The 17,208-nt window shown below is 47.7% G+C and overlaps 1 protein-coding gene across 1 annotated transcript in view; it reads right to left on the reverse strand.

The window, feature by feature from the left end:
• The window catches only part of LOC119390982 (oxysterol-binding protein 1-like), a 113,432-nt gene that overhangs the window by 65,166 nt on the left and 31,058 nt on the right, over nt 1–17,208 (reverse strand). The window contains 1 exon segment of the mRNA XM_049415006.1: nt 13,949–14,194. Coding sequence (XP_049270963.1) covers nt 13,949–14,194 — 246 coding nt within the window.

A 17,208-nucleotide genomic window follows, 5' to 3' on the forward strand; every position in this document is an offset into this window, starting at 1 on the left:
AGGCGCGTTTGTAAAGCCTCTAGAGTGTGACCGTGGCGCAGTGGATAGTGTGCCCGGCATCTGTTGTTGCGGACCGAGTGGTCGTGGGTTCGATGCCCGGTGACGGAACCTTTTTTTCTTTGCCATCTGATCGTGTACCTTTTTTCGACGTCATTTCCGTGACGGAAATACGTCATTGAAGTCTTGGTGGACCCCGGCATAAAACACTTTCGTGTTAAAAAATGTACCTACTACGTGCAGCACCACCTCTGGAAGAAACTGTGGTTGCTAAGGAGACAACCGGAGCATCCACGCAGTTCGGAAAGCACACGTGGCTTCAACGCACCGGATCTAGAGGAAACTGCTGTTTGCCACAGCCGCTGCAGATGAAACCTAGCTCGCTGACGCAAAATTGTGGATTGTGACTACAGTTAAACCTGCTTATAACGAACCTCCATATAACGAATTCCTGGATATAACTAAGTTTTTCTATTCCCCACCGTTACTCCATAGAAGCATGTATATTTGAGACCTCTACGTAATGAAGTGGCAGCGGGCGACCCCCTCGAAATAACGAATTTTCCCTGCCGACGACCTAAAGGTGTTGGCCCAAATTTTGTTATTTTTGCGCGAGCAGCTACCCGAAGCACCTTCTCCACCACGACGGAATGCAAAGTGGCGGCGTCGCGCTTGGTGCGCTCGAAGGCATGGCAACTGCAAGGCAAGAGTGAGCACATATGTGCGTGCGTAGGAGCATGCTCGAGGCGGGCCTGCATCCGTCGACCCGGCGATCTTGCCGCCGCGGGCGTGACCATTCCAAACCCTCCCCTCAAACCTGATCCCGCCGCTTGCCGCAGCTGGCCTAGCCCGCTCCTTTTTGCCGAAGAGAGAAAGAAAAAAAAAGCGAGGTTTCTTTTTTTCAGCGCGCTGGCACCGCCACTCTTTGGTTACAGTGCGCTTCACTCTGCTAACCTCTGCGTTTCACTTTGCTAACCTGCCATTAGGTGACACTACTTTAAAAAGAAAAAAAAAAAGAAAAAGAGGGAGTCGCAGCAGCGTCAGCAGCGCTGTGGCTTTCTGCATTCTCCGTGTCTTTCTTTGTTGGTTTTCTTCTGTACGATGCCATCGTGTTGCTCGCTCTTCGTTTCTGACGCCTCGCACTTGTGCGAACCGACACGCGACCACACACCCAGTACCTGTGGTGACAATCCAAGGATGAGCGCTTCGACGAAGAAACGCAAGATACTGACTTTTAAGGACAAAATGGCCATCTTGGACGCCATTTCTAGAGGCCAAAAAAAGAAGGATGTCGCTGCCAAATTTGGCATCCCAGCCAGTTCTTTGTCGACGATTTTAAACATGAAAGATGCGATTCACAGCGCTGTGGAGCATGGCATGCAGAGCAAAAAGAAGTTGAAGTTGTCAACATACGCCGACGTCGACAAAGCTGTGTTCACATGGTTTATGGACATGTGAGCACGAAACGTACCACCAGTGGCGCTGTTTTGCAGCAAAAGGCAAGGTATTATGCTTGCATCTTGGGCTGCGATGATTTAAAAGGCAGTAACGGGTGGCTCGAAGGTTTTAAACGCAGGTCCAGGATCGTCGGCAAAGTGATCAGTGGCGAGTCCTCCTCTGCGGATGGAGATGGCGCCGACTCGTGGATCCAACACAAACTACCGGGTATATTGGAGCGCTACAAAACGTCGGATGTGTACAACGCTGACGAAACGGCGCTTTTCTACGAATTGGCTTCCGAACCGTACCCTTACGCTTAAAGGGGTACTGACACAAAATTTTGCGGCCGAGATTGCCTGTTGGATCGATTCCCGTGTACGTGCGTGTACCATCTGCAAAATATCGACAGCGAATAAAGCTTGGAAGGTATTTTATAAGAATTTTGAAGTTCGCGAGCGCGATCCAGCATTATAGGCCGCACCTAGTGCATTGACACCCTCGGAGGTGACCCGAGGTGACCCCCCTACTTCCCCTTCGTAACCGTTTCAGCCGGTACAAGTTATGATGACGTCGTAGCCACCATTTCTGTTTTGACGCGCTTCCCGACGAATCGCTCCTCGTCAGCAGGTGAAACCTGAAGTGATTCGCCACGTCGAAAATCCCTTCCATCCCCGCCGCAAGAAAATCGTTGCCATCAGACGATGATGAGCCCGACGACGACAGACCGCACGGAAATGCCTCAGTTCTGTGTGCTCACGTGACCGAGCGTTTCACTCGCTAGGTGGTGATAGTTGCACCCGGCGGCTTGTCATTTTTGGAGCTCTGTCAAACCGAAACTGAGGCTGTGTCGGTAATGAGGAGCTTGTAATTAATTATATGTCGCACGCTGCAGCAAACGATGTGTCGTGTTATGACTAACAGGCCCCCAGCAACACCTTGCAGCAAAAAAACGCGGGGCGAAAATTTTTCAGGACTCCTAGAAGACGTCTGCCATGGCGGTAAACAGAGCAAACGTCGTTTGGCTGTTCATCTGTGCACAAATTCAGACGGAAGCGACAAGCAAGTTCCGCTGGTCATCGGCAAACGCGCCCGACCTAGGTGCTTCAAAGGAGCCCACAGGATGCCTGTAAAATATGTGGCGAACACGAAAGCCTGGATGACAGGCGACATATTTAGTGAGTGGCTGACAGATTTCAACAATGACGTCAAGAGGCAAGGACACAAGATTTGTCTGTACTGCACTGCACACCACGTAGAGGGGCTCGAGCTCTCCAACATTGAACTGCAGTTTTTACCCGCGAACTGCACATCGCTCATTCAGACCCTTGATAAAGAAATTATTAACAGTGTCAAGTGCTCATACCGTCAGCGACTAATCCAAAAACTGCTCCTGAACATTCGTCTGCAGCGAGATATGAAGGTAGACATTGTGCAAGCAATTGAGATGCTTGAAGCGTCCTGGCAAGAAACAAGTGCTGAAATTGTTGCGAACTGCTTCCGCAAGGCCCGTATCTCAACAGAGGTTCAGGTGGTTCAAGCTGAGGAAATCGACGCCGGAGAGGAGGAGCCTTCATGCTCGCCCAATCTCGCCGAAGCTTGGATTTCGCTGCGCACGAATGGAGGAGCCGCAGTCAATGTGCAGATTTGTGATTTTTTATATGCAGACAACTGCGCTGTCACAACTGAGGAGATGACTGATGAGGCTCTGGCAGAAACTGTCCGAGACCGCAGTGACGACAACGGACCTTGGGAGGACGACTCGGCACGCGCTTTGCCCTCCGTGAAGGAGGTGCTGGACGCCATCGACCTTTTGCACTGCACCGCGGGCTTGTTGAACGATGACGGAGCAGCATTGTGTTCATTGATGTCTTACAAATGGTCAGTGCTGCCGTCCATCATGAACAAACAACAAAGCAAAATCACGCAGTTTTTTACCGCAAAATAAAGTTTGGGATGAGTTCTGCCGTCCGTTACTTCTTTTCTTACTTGCAAGTTTCTTTTTCGAATTTTCATGCCGAACCTCCATATAACGAAATCCTCTTTATAACGAAGTTTTTCGGGAATTTGTCGATTTCGTTATATCCAGGTTTAACTGTATGCACTTCTGAATGCATGCGGCAAAAATGAAACTACTGTCTGTGGAAGCCCTCGCAGACGAAACCGCAGTCATTGTCAATGCGACCATCGATAGCCTCCACATAGTTCGCATGCACCAAGTAAAAACAAAACTACTTTGCCGCAGCTAATGAAGTCTTGGTCGTTTACAATACAATAGTGGATGGCAACCACGTTTTTTTTCGAAGGCTCGCAACTAACGCAATGTCATTGTGGTTGCAAACAGAAATAGGCATGAAGGCATTACGTTATCATGAAAAAAGCGTATTTACTCTGACATTTCTAGTCCCAACAAGTATGCGCATGTTAACAGCATCAAACTCTCATGAGTTCAGTTATGTTCGGCCACAACCCACTTAATTGGGACAATCCTCAGAGTGCGATGGGTGCAAAGTGCCACACATATGCAACACAAAAGAGCAAAAATGGCATTCGCGTACGACTGAAATGAGGTGGTGCATTGCCTTTATCATCAGCATGACACATAGCAAAGAAACATGGCAGCCTCGATGTGTTTCTGGACGACACTTCCTGGACATTGCAAGCACGGCCTTTGAGATCGGTGCATGCTACTCAGAGACACACACCACTGCTGGCAGCACAATCACTCCCTAGCGCCACCCGAGTGTTGTGTCCATTCTCGGCGAATCTGCTCTGCTACCTTTAATGTTCAAAGACTTCACGGATACACGTGCAGGCACCTCGGCTCCTGCAGTTCAGATACCCAACGGCCACACCCTCGTTTCCCTCTTCCAACAAGGTCATGGGTACACGTAGCGGAAGCACCCAAATAAGCAGCCAAAAAAGAAAAAAGTCACAGTTTCACTGCAAAGGCGGAGCAATGAATACGATAGCAGCGAATGAGAATGTGATATGAAAAAAGGCTAGGAGCCGACTCCTTGAGCAAACGTGGCGGCTGCAGCAATCAATGTGACCTTCAAGCAACCTATGGCTTCAACACAAACATTGCGATGAAAGAGATCAGCCTGCGAACACAGACTGAAGGTGGGCAGCCCTACTCCGGCCACTCCTGCCCCACTCCGGACGGACTGCATGCCTGCATGCTTTAAAGAGACGCTCAGAAGATCTTGTAAAGAGCGGACGTGCGTCCTTATGCTGCGATGTTCCTTGTTCTTTCTTTGTTCTATCTGTAAGAATATAAGCTTTAAAGTTTTCAAACCAAACTTTTAGTTTTGTGCTTCTTCAATCATTCACAAGAGGTATTATTTAGGCACGAAATAGGCTTTCACATCTTTGCTGCCTGCGACGACAAACATTTCTGCACAATGTCTAGGGAGTCAGGTTGAAACAGTCCTCATTTACGCAGAAGCACCAGACTAGGGCAAGTGCACACATCACCTTAGAAGTGGGCAAAGGATCCTCATTGCTACCCTTTAACTTGTGTCCCGGACGTCATATCTTTTTAGCGCAAACAGGAAGAAAAAGAACGAACTGGCTGAGAAGAGAAGAAGACAGTGCACAGGGCAAGCGCTAAACATCAACTGGCTTTATTTAGAAAAAAAAAAACCATGGACAAGAGAGATCACCTAAAGCGCATGCGTGCAGTCGTAGCATAGCTAATCAAACATCGACCTGAATAATCTGAACTCGTTGCCGTACAAATGTATAAACGTATCACTAATACACTCTGTGCCCTTGCTCTTAATATGGAAAGCTTCCAGGTATGGAAAATATGGAAAGCTTCCAAGGTATCACCACCCCTACCCAGAATCTTGATCTCGCTTAGCTGCGGTGCACATGTGCAGGCTGCGCAATGAACCGGTAAATGTGTAATTACTACCATTTTTCAACGACAAGTCATGTTCCCACGCACGATCGTTGATGCACCTCCCAGTCTGACCTATGTAGGTCGTCCCACATGATAGTGGTATGGCATACACCACGCCTATTGCGCACCTCACGTACGGCCTGGCATGGTTCTTTTTGCATCCATGCTTGTCTTTTTCATCGCATACGCGTGCGCACAGGCCACCCAGTTTCCGAGGGGCGCAGAACACGACAGAAACGCCGTGCTTGCTGGCGACCTTCTTAAGGTTGTGGGACATCCTGTGGATATACGGTACCACTTCAGGTCCCCGCCTCACTCATGCATCACTGGCAATTTTCGGTTTCATGCCTCTCATCTTCTTCAAGATGTTTTGGGAAACTGCACCAACGACCGCGCATGGATAACCAGCTGCCCGTAGCCTTGCTAATTGAACTTGAAAGCTGTCCTGCATAGTGTGGCGTACACGACTTCACCAGAGAAGACTTGAGGCAAAGCTTCTCAATACCCGTTTTCACTAGCTTAGAGTGCGCCGAATCATAAGGCAACAAGTCTTTTTGCGCACGTGGGTTGTATTGCCAACAAACATGGTCTTCTCTAAGATGTAATTTCAAATCTAAAAACTGTATGGAACCATCTGATGGCAGTTCATGAGTGAAGTTCAAGCCTTGCCCATGTTGGTGAAAAACTGATAAAATGTGGTCAACGCAGTGATCCAGGGAAGAATCCATGTTAGTCTTTAAAATGATCAAGAAGTCATCAACGTGTCTAAAACCCTTCAGGAATACCTTGTCGTCAAGTACACTATGTACATTATTATCAAAAGCCGCCAAAAAAATGTTGCAGAGCACAGGTGCCCCGATTGTGTTCCGATTTACGACACCTGTGCTGTATTAGCCATCATTCTTTTAGTTCTCCCATGATCGCGACACACAACTTTGGAAGACCTTTTATATCTCATATTTTCCTCTCACAGTGCTCTTGGTCGGCGGGGCGATGTCAGGGTAGCTAGGTTGGCTAGTTGGTATCACATTATGATATAAAACTTTCAGCGCAAATGAACTTCTTCGTCCTGTGTCGTTTATTTGCGCTCAGTTTTATATCATAATGGAGTGGTGTCGCCGTCTGGGAGCGGTAAAGTGAAGTAATGCATCATGACCGTGGCCTTCACGATTAGCTCCTGCAATGCGTCGTTGCTACGTGTCCGTCCCAATCAGCGCGTTTCCAATAGCAGATGTGCAACTTTGTCAGTGCCTTAACACACCTCGAGGTGGCGACCTTAGCCCAAGCCTCGGCCTCACTCATAGCATCCATCCACATCAAAAATGCTCCATGACGCGCGCCTGCCTTGCGTACATACAGCATTCCCCACTTATCAAGAAAAATTTTGGCCGGGCTAGAGGGGAGACACGACGCGCGTTGCGTTCCCTCTAGTCCGGCCGCCGTGTTCTGTTTACTCTTTAACATGCTGCGGAATGGCGACCTTAGTAAACGCTCTTCCAGCTTTCACACCGCTTTCTCTGATTACACTCTCACCGCTAACTATTACAGCTACCACAAAGGTTTGCCAAACCGTTGTTCCTGGACGTTAGTCGTCGGGATGGAGATGTGCCACCAAGCATCCACTTGGGTGCAGCCACGTTAAACAGTGCTATAGCTGCTAAACACTGATAGACATTGACCAAGCTCTCTTACATCGAAGTACAGTAGACATTCAACTCCTTCTGTAAGGACATGTTTTACTTTCGTGTTATATCGATTCCAATGACGGAGGAATTAACCATGTTTTTTTGCAAATTTGCTCACTACAAAACATAAAAATCGAATTCCTTCTACTATTGCTTCATATTTCTCGCTACTGATACTTCTGCATGTAGTACAGGGACATCTGGAAATGCAACAGTATAGAGATAATGAGCTGGAAACTGACCCATCGTGACTTCAGACTCCCAGCTATACAGCATATCGTAAAATGCTGAGCTCCAATATCGCTGCCGATTTCACTGCCACACCATTCCAGGAAAGCGCCCCACTCCACACCCCGGTCATGCACTGAACCCATGCAACACTGGCCTGCATGAATTCCATCCAGTCCTGCTTAGCAGCCCGATCTCAATGTGCCTGTGCCTGAAATTGGTCACCAAAATTTAATCTTTTTTTCCCACATACTGGTTGCACGCTAAACTTGGCGCAAGACACACATGATGATTTTCAGGGTCCCTCGAGCAAAAGCATGGCCTTCGAGGTCTGTATTGCAAGATGGTGCCTGTGATACCGTATTCTGTTAAAAAGTAAGGCCTTTGAGATCCGCGTTTGTTGCTTAGAGCTGTTGCATGGACTCGACATCGGAGACACTTCTATGTCATGCTTCCCACTATCTGATCACACTGTGTTGCATTTCTCAGTAAAAGCTCGTTAATTTGACTCTTGTTAATTCGTAAAATCGGTTAATTTGGACACGTCATCTGGTCCCTGTATATACGCATCACTCTATGAGACTGGGCGCTCGTTATTTCGGACAGATTTGACCGCAAATCGGATAATTCGGCGACTTTCGGGCCGCTGGCGAGGCTCGAAAATGAAAAAAGAACAATTCCGAACAGAAGTGAAGCTCAAACGTAGCATTGCCACGGACATCAATTATCGACTTGGCTTGACTTGAGACTGGTTGAACGTCTTTTCTGCGCATTTGGCGGTGCCATTTTGTTGCTTTGTTCCCGTTGGTGTGCTGCATCGTTGAACGCCGTTTTATCAAGGAACGATTTAGTACGGTTCCTTTAGCTTGATCGTTGAAGGTAATTGAAATGAAGGTAATTGAATGGTCTTTCAGAAGCAATCTAAATATTATGCATAAAAATTATATACATAATGGAGAAAAAGTGTCAAATGTAAAGTTTCACCAAAAACCAACATAAAAAAGTTTCAAAAGGTATGCATATACAAGTAAAACTGTGAACTAAAAAAATTTCTAAATATACAAAATGTGGCAAAATGTCTTCTTTCTTAAATGTAAAAGTTTGGTCCACCTATCTATAACTGCCTTTTTTTAGCTCGCTTCAACATCAGAGCACTCGTGTGTCCATCACAGCTGATGGCTCTCATGCCACTGCAGGAAACAATTTCGAGTAGTAGTAGTAAAACACACCTGCACATCACAAGTTCTGCAGAAACAATTAGTTTTTAGTTCACCTTTGTTGCGGTCATAGCATAGCTTGCAGCTTCTGCACCTTTTGGCCTTTTCTGGCTTGTGGAGTGTTCGTTTAGTGGAAGGTGGTGGAGGAGTGCGAGCTGGCTTGGCACCATCGAGGTTGAAAATCTGACAAACGAGTTCTCTGAAGGCAAGGTGGTCATATTCAGATTTTCTTTCAAGTTCGGGGATCTCTGGGTGTGCTGCGCGGTGTGCTTGAAAGAAAATAAAACTATTCACACAGGCAATATCAATGCAATGGAAGAAGAGTGTTTTCCACCACCGAACGCTTCTCATGAGGATGTTGTAATAGGCAATCATCTGGTCCGATCTATCTACTCTAGCATTCCAGCATTGTATTCATGTACAGTATAACCTCATTACAACAGACCTTCATAGTGAAGAGGGTTTTGGTCTGTTGTAAAGGGAGTATGTAAAATCCAAGTACTGTTACAACAGACTTTTATGTAAACGCTGAATGGGTCTGTTATAACCAGAGAGAATTACGAGTCACAAACATGGTCATATTTTTAACGGGGGACCAAAAAAAATGCGATTTTTGGAAAATCGCTTTTTCAGTTTCTGTAGCCCATTTTCTATCTGATTTCAAAATATCTTCACTGAAAACTACGTAGAAGTGCTATAAAATTTCATTTTGCGTCTACTGACTTGGCATATTGCGGAAATAGCAAAAAAACAGCGTTTTTGAAAATTATAGCTCGGCAACGGTGCAACCGGTCGCCACCATTTTGGACTCATCGTAAAGAGCATTCCTCCGTGTTCAAGTTCTCCGTTTCAGCTAGCTTCTCCATTCAGTAACAAGCGTACAAAAAAAAGCACATGCTTGAAGTTCAATTCAAGGCCTCCGATTGGCTGCTTCTACGGTGATGCTCGCTTCGGAATTGTCGTCTGCTGCTTGTGCGCCGCGAGGTCGTAGCTGTCGCAAATTGCGCTACTTAGTGACGCGTTCGCACTCGTTTTGTGTTCACGGGTCGATGATAATTTAGAACGCTTTAGTTTGGCAGCTGCAAGCGGAAGCTCAATCATCAGATTACGATAGCGCGCCGCACTCATCACGAACATCGCAGACGTGCGACTGTAATAGCGTTGACTCGTTGGACCCGCTGTTAGAGGTTCGTCTTATCAGCACTTCGGAGCTTATGACGAAGATCACCGTGGGACAACTCTTTGTACTCGCAATCAAGCATGATGTACTTTGAAACATCGGGCACCGTGGCCACACACATCGCAACCGAGCTTTCTACTCGATGTCGTGGCTAGGCCTAACTCCGCTCACGGTGCCGATGTACGAGACAAATCCAAACTCTGCGGGCAAGAACATCGCACAAGCGGACATGCGAAAACGAAGAAGCCGCAATGTCCTTCGTCACAAGCAACAAATCGCATCGCCCGCTGGCTTCTCAGAATTGCGGATAGGCATTTTGCATATCGGCAGCGGACCCCCCCCCCCCGGCCAAGCTCGCCGCACAGCGACCGCTCGAAGAAGTGGTGGCAGCGGCTAGCAATTTCGCGCGTCAGCGTCCCAAAACGCAACACCAAGCACGCTGCGCGCCGATTTTTCGTCGCTACAGCTAGGCATAGCTGATCATTGACAGACCGGAGATCGGCGGCCTTCGTTCTTAAATCGGTACGTCGACATCCGCGGCGCGCTGTTCCCGTCCCGAAAGTACGCTAAGCGATGTTTGAAGTCGGAAGTTAATGACCGTAGTAGAAAAGTCTGCTCTAAAGGAGTCCTGACCACCTTGCTGACCTGACATTTTAGTCAATTATATCCGAATGTCCATTGTACCAGAATCCGTTGTAAACGAATCTCAATCAATGGAACAAATACGGAGGTCGGCATAACGCCGCAAGTTAGTATGTAATATCTGAATGTCTGTTGTAAACAGATCCGTTGTAACGAGGTTATACTGTATTAGCAACGGCTTCGGTACAGAAATTTGAGCCCAAGTGTTTCCCCTTTTTTCCCTTCTTTTTGCTGTGACTGTCATTCTATGGGAATGGTGCTCATCATGTTGACAACACGACGGCCTTTCCATTGGAGGTATAATATACAGCGTAGCCTGGTTATAACGAAGTTGGCGGGAATCTGAAATTACTTCGCTATAACCGCTTTTTCGCTATATCTGGACTCTAAAAAAAATCAAACATTATGCAGACCAAGAAAAAAAAATTTATTTACACTTTCTGAAAAAAGCGATCAAGGGTCCCTTGCACGCGCTTCACGAGCGCACGTTTCAGAACACAGTGCTCAGCGTTGTCCATCATTGTCTCAGCGTTGTCCATCGTTGTCCCGGTTCGGAGCACAAGTCCATACGCAGCGTGTCGACAGCTGCGAGAGCAGCTCCGGCAGTCCCAGGCTGAGGTGCACCAATGTCGTCACCTTCGCCATCCGAGGAACTGGCCATTCCCTTTTCGGAGACGCTAGTGGTGAGTTCATCGGTGGTGAGCTCCTCCATTGCGACCAGGTCTTGATCCGCCAGGGCAAAGTCTAGATAATCCAACCCGCTTGGGACAAGGCTTGCATCGCCCACGGCCTCCCACAGCTGCCTGAAGCTCGTCACTGCCGCGGCACCATCCGCTGCAGCAGCATCGATGTCTGCTTCTGCTGTTATTTCTTTGGCAGCGCTGCTTCCCCGTGAAAAACCTGCTTTCTCGAAGCAGTGAAGAATAGTCTCAGACTTCACATCCCGCCAGGCTCCACTTGTGAAAAATACCACCTTTGACAATGCTCTTGCATGTGATCCCATGGCGGTCTTTAAATCACTGCAACCATGCACTGCCTGGGTTGAAGTTCTTGTGGCCGAGAGCAAACCCCAGATGTTTGGCCTGCGCTAGCAGGATCGGCCCATTGAGTGGGACGTTCTTGGCACGAGCGTCTACAAACTATTTGTAGAGCGCCGCTTTGACATCTCCGTAAGTGGCAGCGCGGATCCGCTTCCGTTCACCGCTGCCAACGTCGTCCAAGACGGCATCAATATTGCTTGCATTTTTTATGATTATCGCCAAAGTCGACTGTGCTATGCCGTACTTCCGCGCAACGTCGGTCTTCTTAATTTTCTGCCGAACTTCATCCAAAATGGCACGTTTCACTTTTAGAGAGAGCACTTTTCGTTTGGTCGTCGATGAGGCGGTCGTTCCGGGTATGGCTTGACTCGACATTGTCGTAAAGTTCGCCGATGCACATGGGCAGGCCTAGCTGCAACCCCGGTAAGTCCAAGCGCGCTGCTATAATCCACTTTTCACGAGTGAATAGAGGCAGCACGAGCGAACGAATGCTTCTGCTGCTCAACCGTGGTCAAGTCCAAGCGCGCTGTGATAATCCGCTTTTCACCTGTGAACAGAGACACAGCACAACATGCGCGAACTGCTGCTTCTGCTGCTAAGACTGAGCTGACTGAAAACCACGAAAGAAAGAATGGCTTTGTGTGCGACAGGTTTGCGCGGAGCCGCTGGCGAAGCGCCGCAGCCAGGCTTAGGCAGGCCTAGCTGGTGGTGCCATGCTGTGGAAGAAAAGCAATTTAGGAGCGCACCAACTAGCTTCGCTTTTTCACCGAAATGGTGCGCCACAAGCGGAACCGGTCTAAAGCGGCCACGAAGTTTCTCAAGCTGCCCCCATGACCTCCTCTCTGAAGAGAGGAGTACGCCGTGAAACGAGATAAGATTGTGGCAATCGGCCCGCCTCGCACTGGAAAGAAGAATGGGAAGCGTTCGCGAGACGGCTACCAGGCGACCGTGCGGTGCGGTTGAAGCAAGCTTTGCTTGCTTCAACCGCACCGCCAAAACAACGACAAACGTTGCTTGCTTCAACGACAAAAAAACGTCATTATATCCGCTGAGTCGCATTTTTTTACTTCGTTAAAAGTACACTTAAAAGGCATTGAAAATGCGGAAATTGGAACGGGAAATCAAGATCACTTCGTTATAACCACTATTTCGCTGTAAGTGGGTTCGTTATAAATGGGCTACACTGTACCACTATCACGGAGCCATCTTACATCCCCATGTCGCACTTTTTTCTCCCAACGTGTGTCTTTTAGTTCACCAGGAAATCCTTGCCAGTCCTTTCTCGTTGTACCAGAAGCCAATGTTCTTCGGTCAATCAGGTGACGGAACAAACGCGTCGATGTGTAGAAGCTGTCCATGAATATTCGGTATCCCTGATCAAGATATTTGGCACACAGCTGGCAAACTACATCGAATGTCAATCCATGAAGTGCTGGCTGATCCCGCTTGCCGGTATATACACTGAAACGTACCGTGTATCCGGTGCCGGGATCAGCTAGGACCCAGAGCTTGTAGCCCCATTTTGTGACCTTATCTTTCATATACTGCCTGATGTCCAATTACCCTTTGGATTTCACCATCCGTTCGTCCACGAAGAGATCACAATGTGGCTGGAAAAGTTTCGCCGACACCTGATTCACATGCTCCATGAGCCACAATACGAACCGGAGCTTCCCTCTCGATAGCTGGCGCACATCGTCCAAGTCAGCAGCATGTAGCATAGCGAGCAATGCTATGAAACGGCATCTAGGCATTATTCGCCGTGGAAGCAGGCCACTGTGGAGTTCTCCCACGTTCCAGTAAAGTTTCAGCTGCGGAACCTTGACGAGGCCCATGTAAATTATAAGGCCAATGAACTTCATCGTTCCATCCAGGGTCACCTCTTCCCACGAACCATCGGAACAAGCGTGTGTCGGTTTTTCGAGTATTTTCATCCAGCCGTATTTGTTTGAGTTTTCACAACTTCCAGGCTGATCGTTCCCTGACTCACAGTCCGAACTGAAATCTGAACTTCCGAAGTTGTCTTCCAACTCTTCGCTGCTCGTTTCGTCAACGAAATCAGCCGTTGTAGCAGCGGAATTGCGAGATCCGTGTCAATTTTCAAACGCGCCGAGTCGCGAACTTGACGCCATTCTCTCTATCAACTCACGCGACCGCACTCGAGTAAAACTGCAATTGTCCACCGCCACCTCTTCGAAAAAAAACAAACTACTCTGAGAATGAAAGAGTAGTGTTCAAAATACCGCGCAGATGGCACTACATGTCCGCGCAAAAGAGTCAGTTTGAAAGCGCGTTGAAAGCTATCGGTCATATACGACCGATGGCCCTATGGGCCGGTCCCGAAAGTGTTAATTCGCCATATTTTCCAGTCGCGTGAAACCCAATTTAGCGAGCTTTTGCTGTGTTGGTGGATGGACTCACTGCAGACCTGACTGACGGAGTCACTGGTGGACAGACGAAAAACTGTGGCACAATCTCTTAGCCAACCTTTTAGCCACCTCATGCAGCCCTCCTCCTCTCATCCTCCTCCCCTGAGCTATCCTTCACGCTGTTACACCACCCCAAACTGCACAAACAGGCATTTCAGAGCTGTGCTCCACAAGGAGCCAACTGACCTGTTCAGAGATGGCCCGCCAGCCAAGGTCATCACGGCGATCACACTCGTAGGTCTCCCCGAGGAGTGGATTGAAGGGCTTGCCAGTTCGATTGGACGTGGTCGCGTATGACGACACTGCAAAGGCTGCTATGTACACTAGCTGCAAGGCAGGATCGTCACACTGTGCGGCTCGGTCCAGCAGCTCTGAATACTCGTAGTCCTCTGTTAGCCGTTGTAGTGTTGACAGTGGCTCGTTGAAGTTCACCTGCACATACACAGCATCACATTAGTCCCTTCGCAATGCCATTCCATGGCATTAGCGGCACTGAACAGGATGGCAACAGGTACTATTTTTGCATTAAAGTAAAATTTGCAGGATATAAACCTTACACGACACATGACGTTATATACCCTTTGACAGTGCCTATAACAGTATGTAGTCACTAGGCTTGTGGGAAGAGTAAATTTTAGGTTCGAAGCGAATAGTGGATTTGGTCAAGTAATTTCGAATCAAATTCGAATAGTATACATCAAGCATTAGAAAGAAAAATTAGCGTATTTGTCATGACCCAACTTTTTTTTTAACAATATTTTTTTTTAACTGAAACAAGGCATGTGCAAATGTCATTCTTTTTGGTTCATAGGAAGTGGAAGCAACTTTGAATAGTAGCAGGCTTTTACTTTCGGTGGAATGCTAGCAATAACGCAAAATACGTTAAGTTTTAAAATTTACTATACTTGGAGCACATAAGCCGGTATAACAAGCTTTTAAACTTAAAAAATGATGAATCGGTGTGACAGTAATATGTTAATTTAACCTTGAAGTGGGATTTCGCGGCAGTGCGGATTTTCCCTGGAAAGGTGTATTCACGGTATAGCACCTCTTCACTGCAGTGAAACCACCTTTACAGGGAGGTTACATGCGGACTAATATACACCTTCATGTTTGAAAAATGCGCGAAAAAACCACAACACACAGGCAGGAAGGAGACAGAACAACGCTTTTTTCAAACATTATCTTGCACCAACTCGCCCAACTGTCCCTGCTAGAGTTTAATATACACCTATTCGCTCATTTTGAATACTTTGAAATTTCCAATAATTTAAGTTCGAATCGAAGCGAATTCGAATATACTGCAATATTTGTTCGAATATTCGAAGTGCTCGAATATTTGCACAAGCCTAGTAGTCACCAGTGGTGGGGAGGCCAGCTTGGATTTCAAGCAACTTTTTTAGCAAAATAAAAGCTTTTTTGAAGCAGTTTAAGAGCATTAAAAATGGTGTTTCAAGTTGCTTGAAGCAGCAAAAGTAAGTATATGTACAGCAAAAATTCAGTGCCATGAATCTCACGGGGTCAAGAAAAATAGTTGTATCACCAAAGAAACATTGAAAACTAGTATGCCCAAAGTATGCAGCAAAAAAGAACTGGCATGCATTTTATTTATTGTTTCTTAGGGCTGCAACAACATCACAGACAGCTCTTAATTTGGCCTGATTTAGGAAGTTTATTACCCTTTATCATTTACTGCAGACGCTTTTGTGCAGCCCCCTGGAACACTAGAGCACGAGGCTGCATGCAAACATTTGGACATGTTCGACTGTATCGCTACCTTTGAGGCCACGGAATGTGTCACCACGTGGCCTAAATAGTGGTGTATTAGTTTGGTGAAGCTTTGCGATCACCCCTGTGAACTACTTACGCCTAAAGGTACATTTCCTTGCACGATAAACCGCACCCGCACCGCAGAGCCGATGCCTTCTCGGCAGTCCGAAGCTGACGGCGACCTTCGCACCGAACTATACTGCAGACGCATTTTCTCATATTATTAACTATTCTAAGTGAAACCAGAATGCTCTTCCACTAGTGGGGACATTAGACGCTCGTTTTATCGAAACGGGACCAGGAGAGCGCACGCATGAAGCTCAGGTCTCAGCGGCGTGGCGTGAGAGCAAGCTTCGGCAGATCGTCTCCGAAGTAAAGCCGGTAAAACGGCACTCGCCGCTTCATCTGATATGTAGTAAGCTTTTTGATGATAAAGCGCTATGGTTTACATCGCTGTCACTTTATTACCGTCCCGGCAAGGGACAACAGTACGTGCCGACAACCCAGTCGGTACGCCCCAATCTAATCACTGGCTCGCCCGATCCATGCGATACCGTCCCCCGTTTTCCTCCATACGAAACTGAAGAGGCTTGCACTTTGCTTCCCATACACGCGTCACCTTTAGAACAGCGGCAATTCATATGCTTACAGCCGCGGAGCGATCAAGCAGCGAGCTGGCAACAACCAGTAGAAAAGCTTATCTCACCGGTGTCGCACGCTCCGCCAATAGAAGCGACGGGTACACTGCAAGGATTGTGAGAACGCCCTCCGATTCTTTTGCTGCTTGCGCTTCTTCTCTGAAGTGATCATAAGCGAGAAAGGTGGGAACGAAAAGGCGGAACTTTGAGCTTTGAAACGACGTTAAGGTGGCGGCGCTCGGTGGCAGAAAAGACGAGATACGACACCGTGAATTGCGCCGTTTTAGCATGATTTTGGACTTCTTTTTCACCGACCTCACTTGTGCACGCCGCCGCGCAGTAAAGGTTGGCAATGTTGGGCATGGCAACAGTGACGTGTGAAATACCGCTTTCAGGCGGGTAATTTCAAGTGTGCTAACGCGATGCGGACCACTAAAACGTGATTTTATTTCAAAATAAGCACTTCCTTGGCATAAAAGTAGCACTACGAGGTTTCTGGACCGCTATTTCAACAATCAACGTCGACTTAATATTTGCCTTTAGTGTCCCTTTAAAGCAACGCTCCTACATTTTCTTTCAGTTTGAAAGCTACCCTTGAGACGCGCACTAAAAAGTGGCCCATTTTTGTTCCCACTGAACATGTGGAACGCCGAGTGAACAACGCATCGAGCGAACGAGTGGTAGTTTCGGGATCGCGTACTGCCGCGTGTGTTTTGCGCGCTCGTGAAAGTCGCTCCGACAGAAAGTTCGACAAAATGCCGCATGCAACGACGCTGGCACTATGAGCCCTCAGCAGCATACCGCGTTCATCGGGGCTCAAGTCGCTGAATTGCAGCCCAGCGTCGTGAGCCAATGTCTCATTGTCAAGTTCTCCGTCCACATCCATTAAGGCGATTGCAGCAAGCTTCAATGGCCGTAGCTGCTGCTGTGGGTCCCGCTACTTTCGCTCTGCTGCTACTAGTGTCGGCGGCCGTGCAGTAAAGGCGGGCAACGTTGGGCACGGCAGCAGTGACGTATGAAAGTCGGATTTCAGGTGGG

Source organism: Rhipicephalus sanguineus, chromosome 4 (genome assembly GCF_013339695.2).
Source record: "Rhipicephalus sanguineus isolate Rsan-2018 chromosome 4, BIME_Rsan_1.4, whole genome shotgun sequence".
In the NCBI taxonomy this organism is placed as follows: domain Eukaryota; kingdom Metazoa; phylum Arthropoda; class Arachnida; order Ixodida; family Ixodidae; genus Rhipicephalus; species Rhipicephalus sanguineus.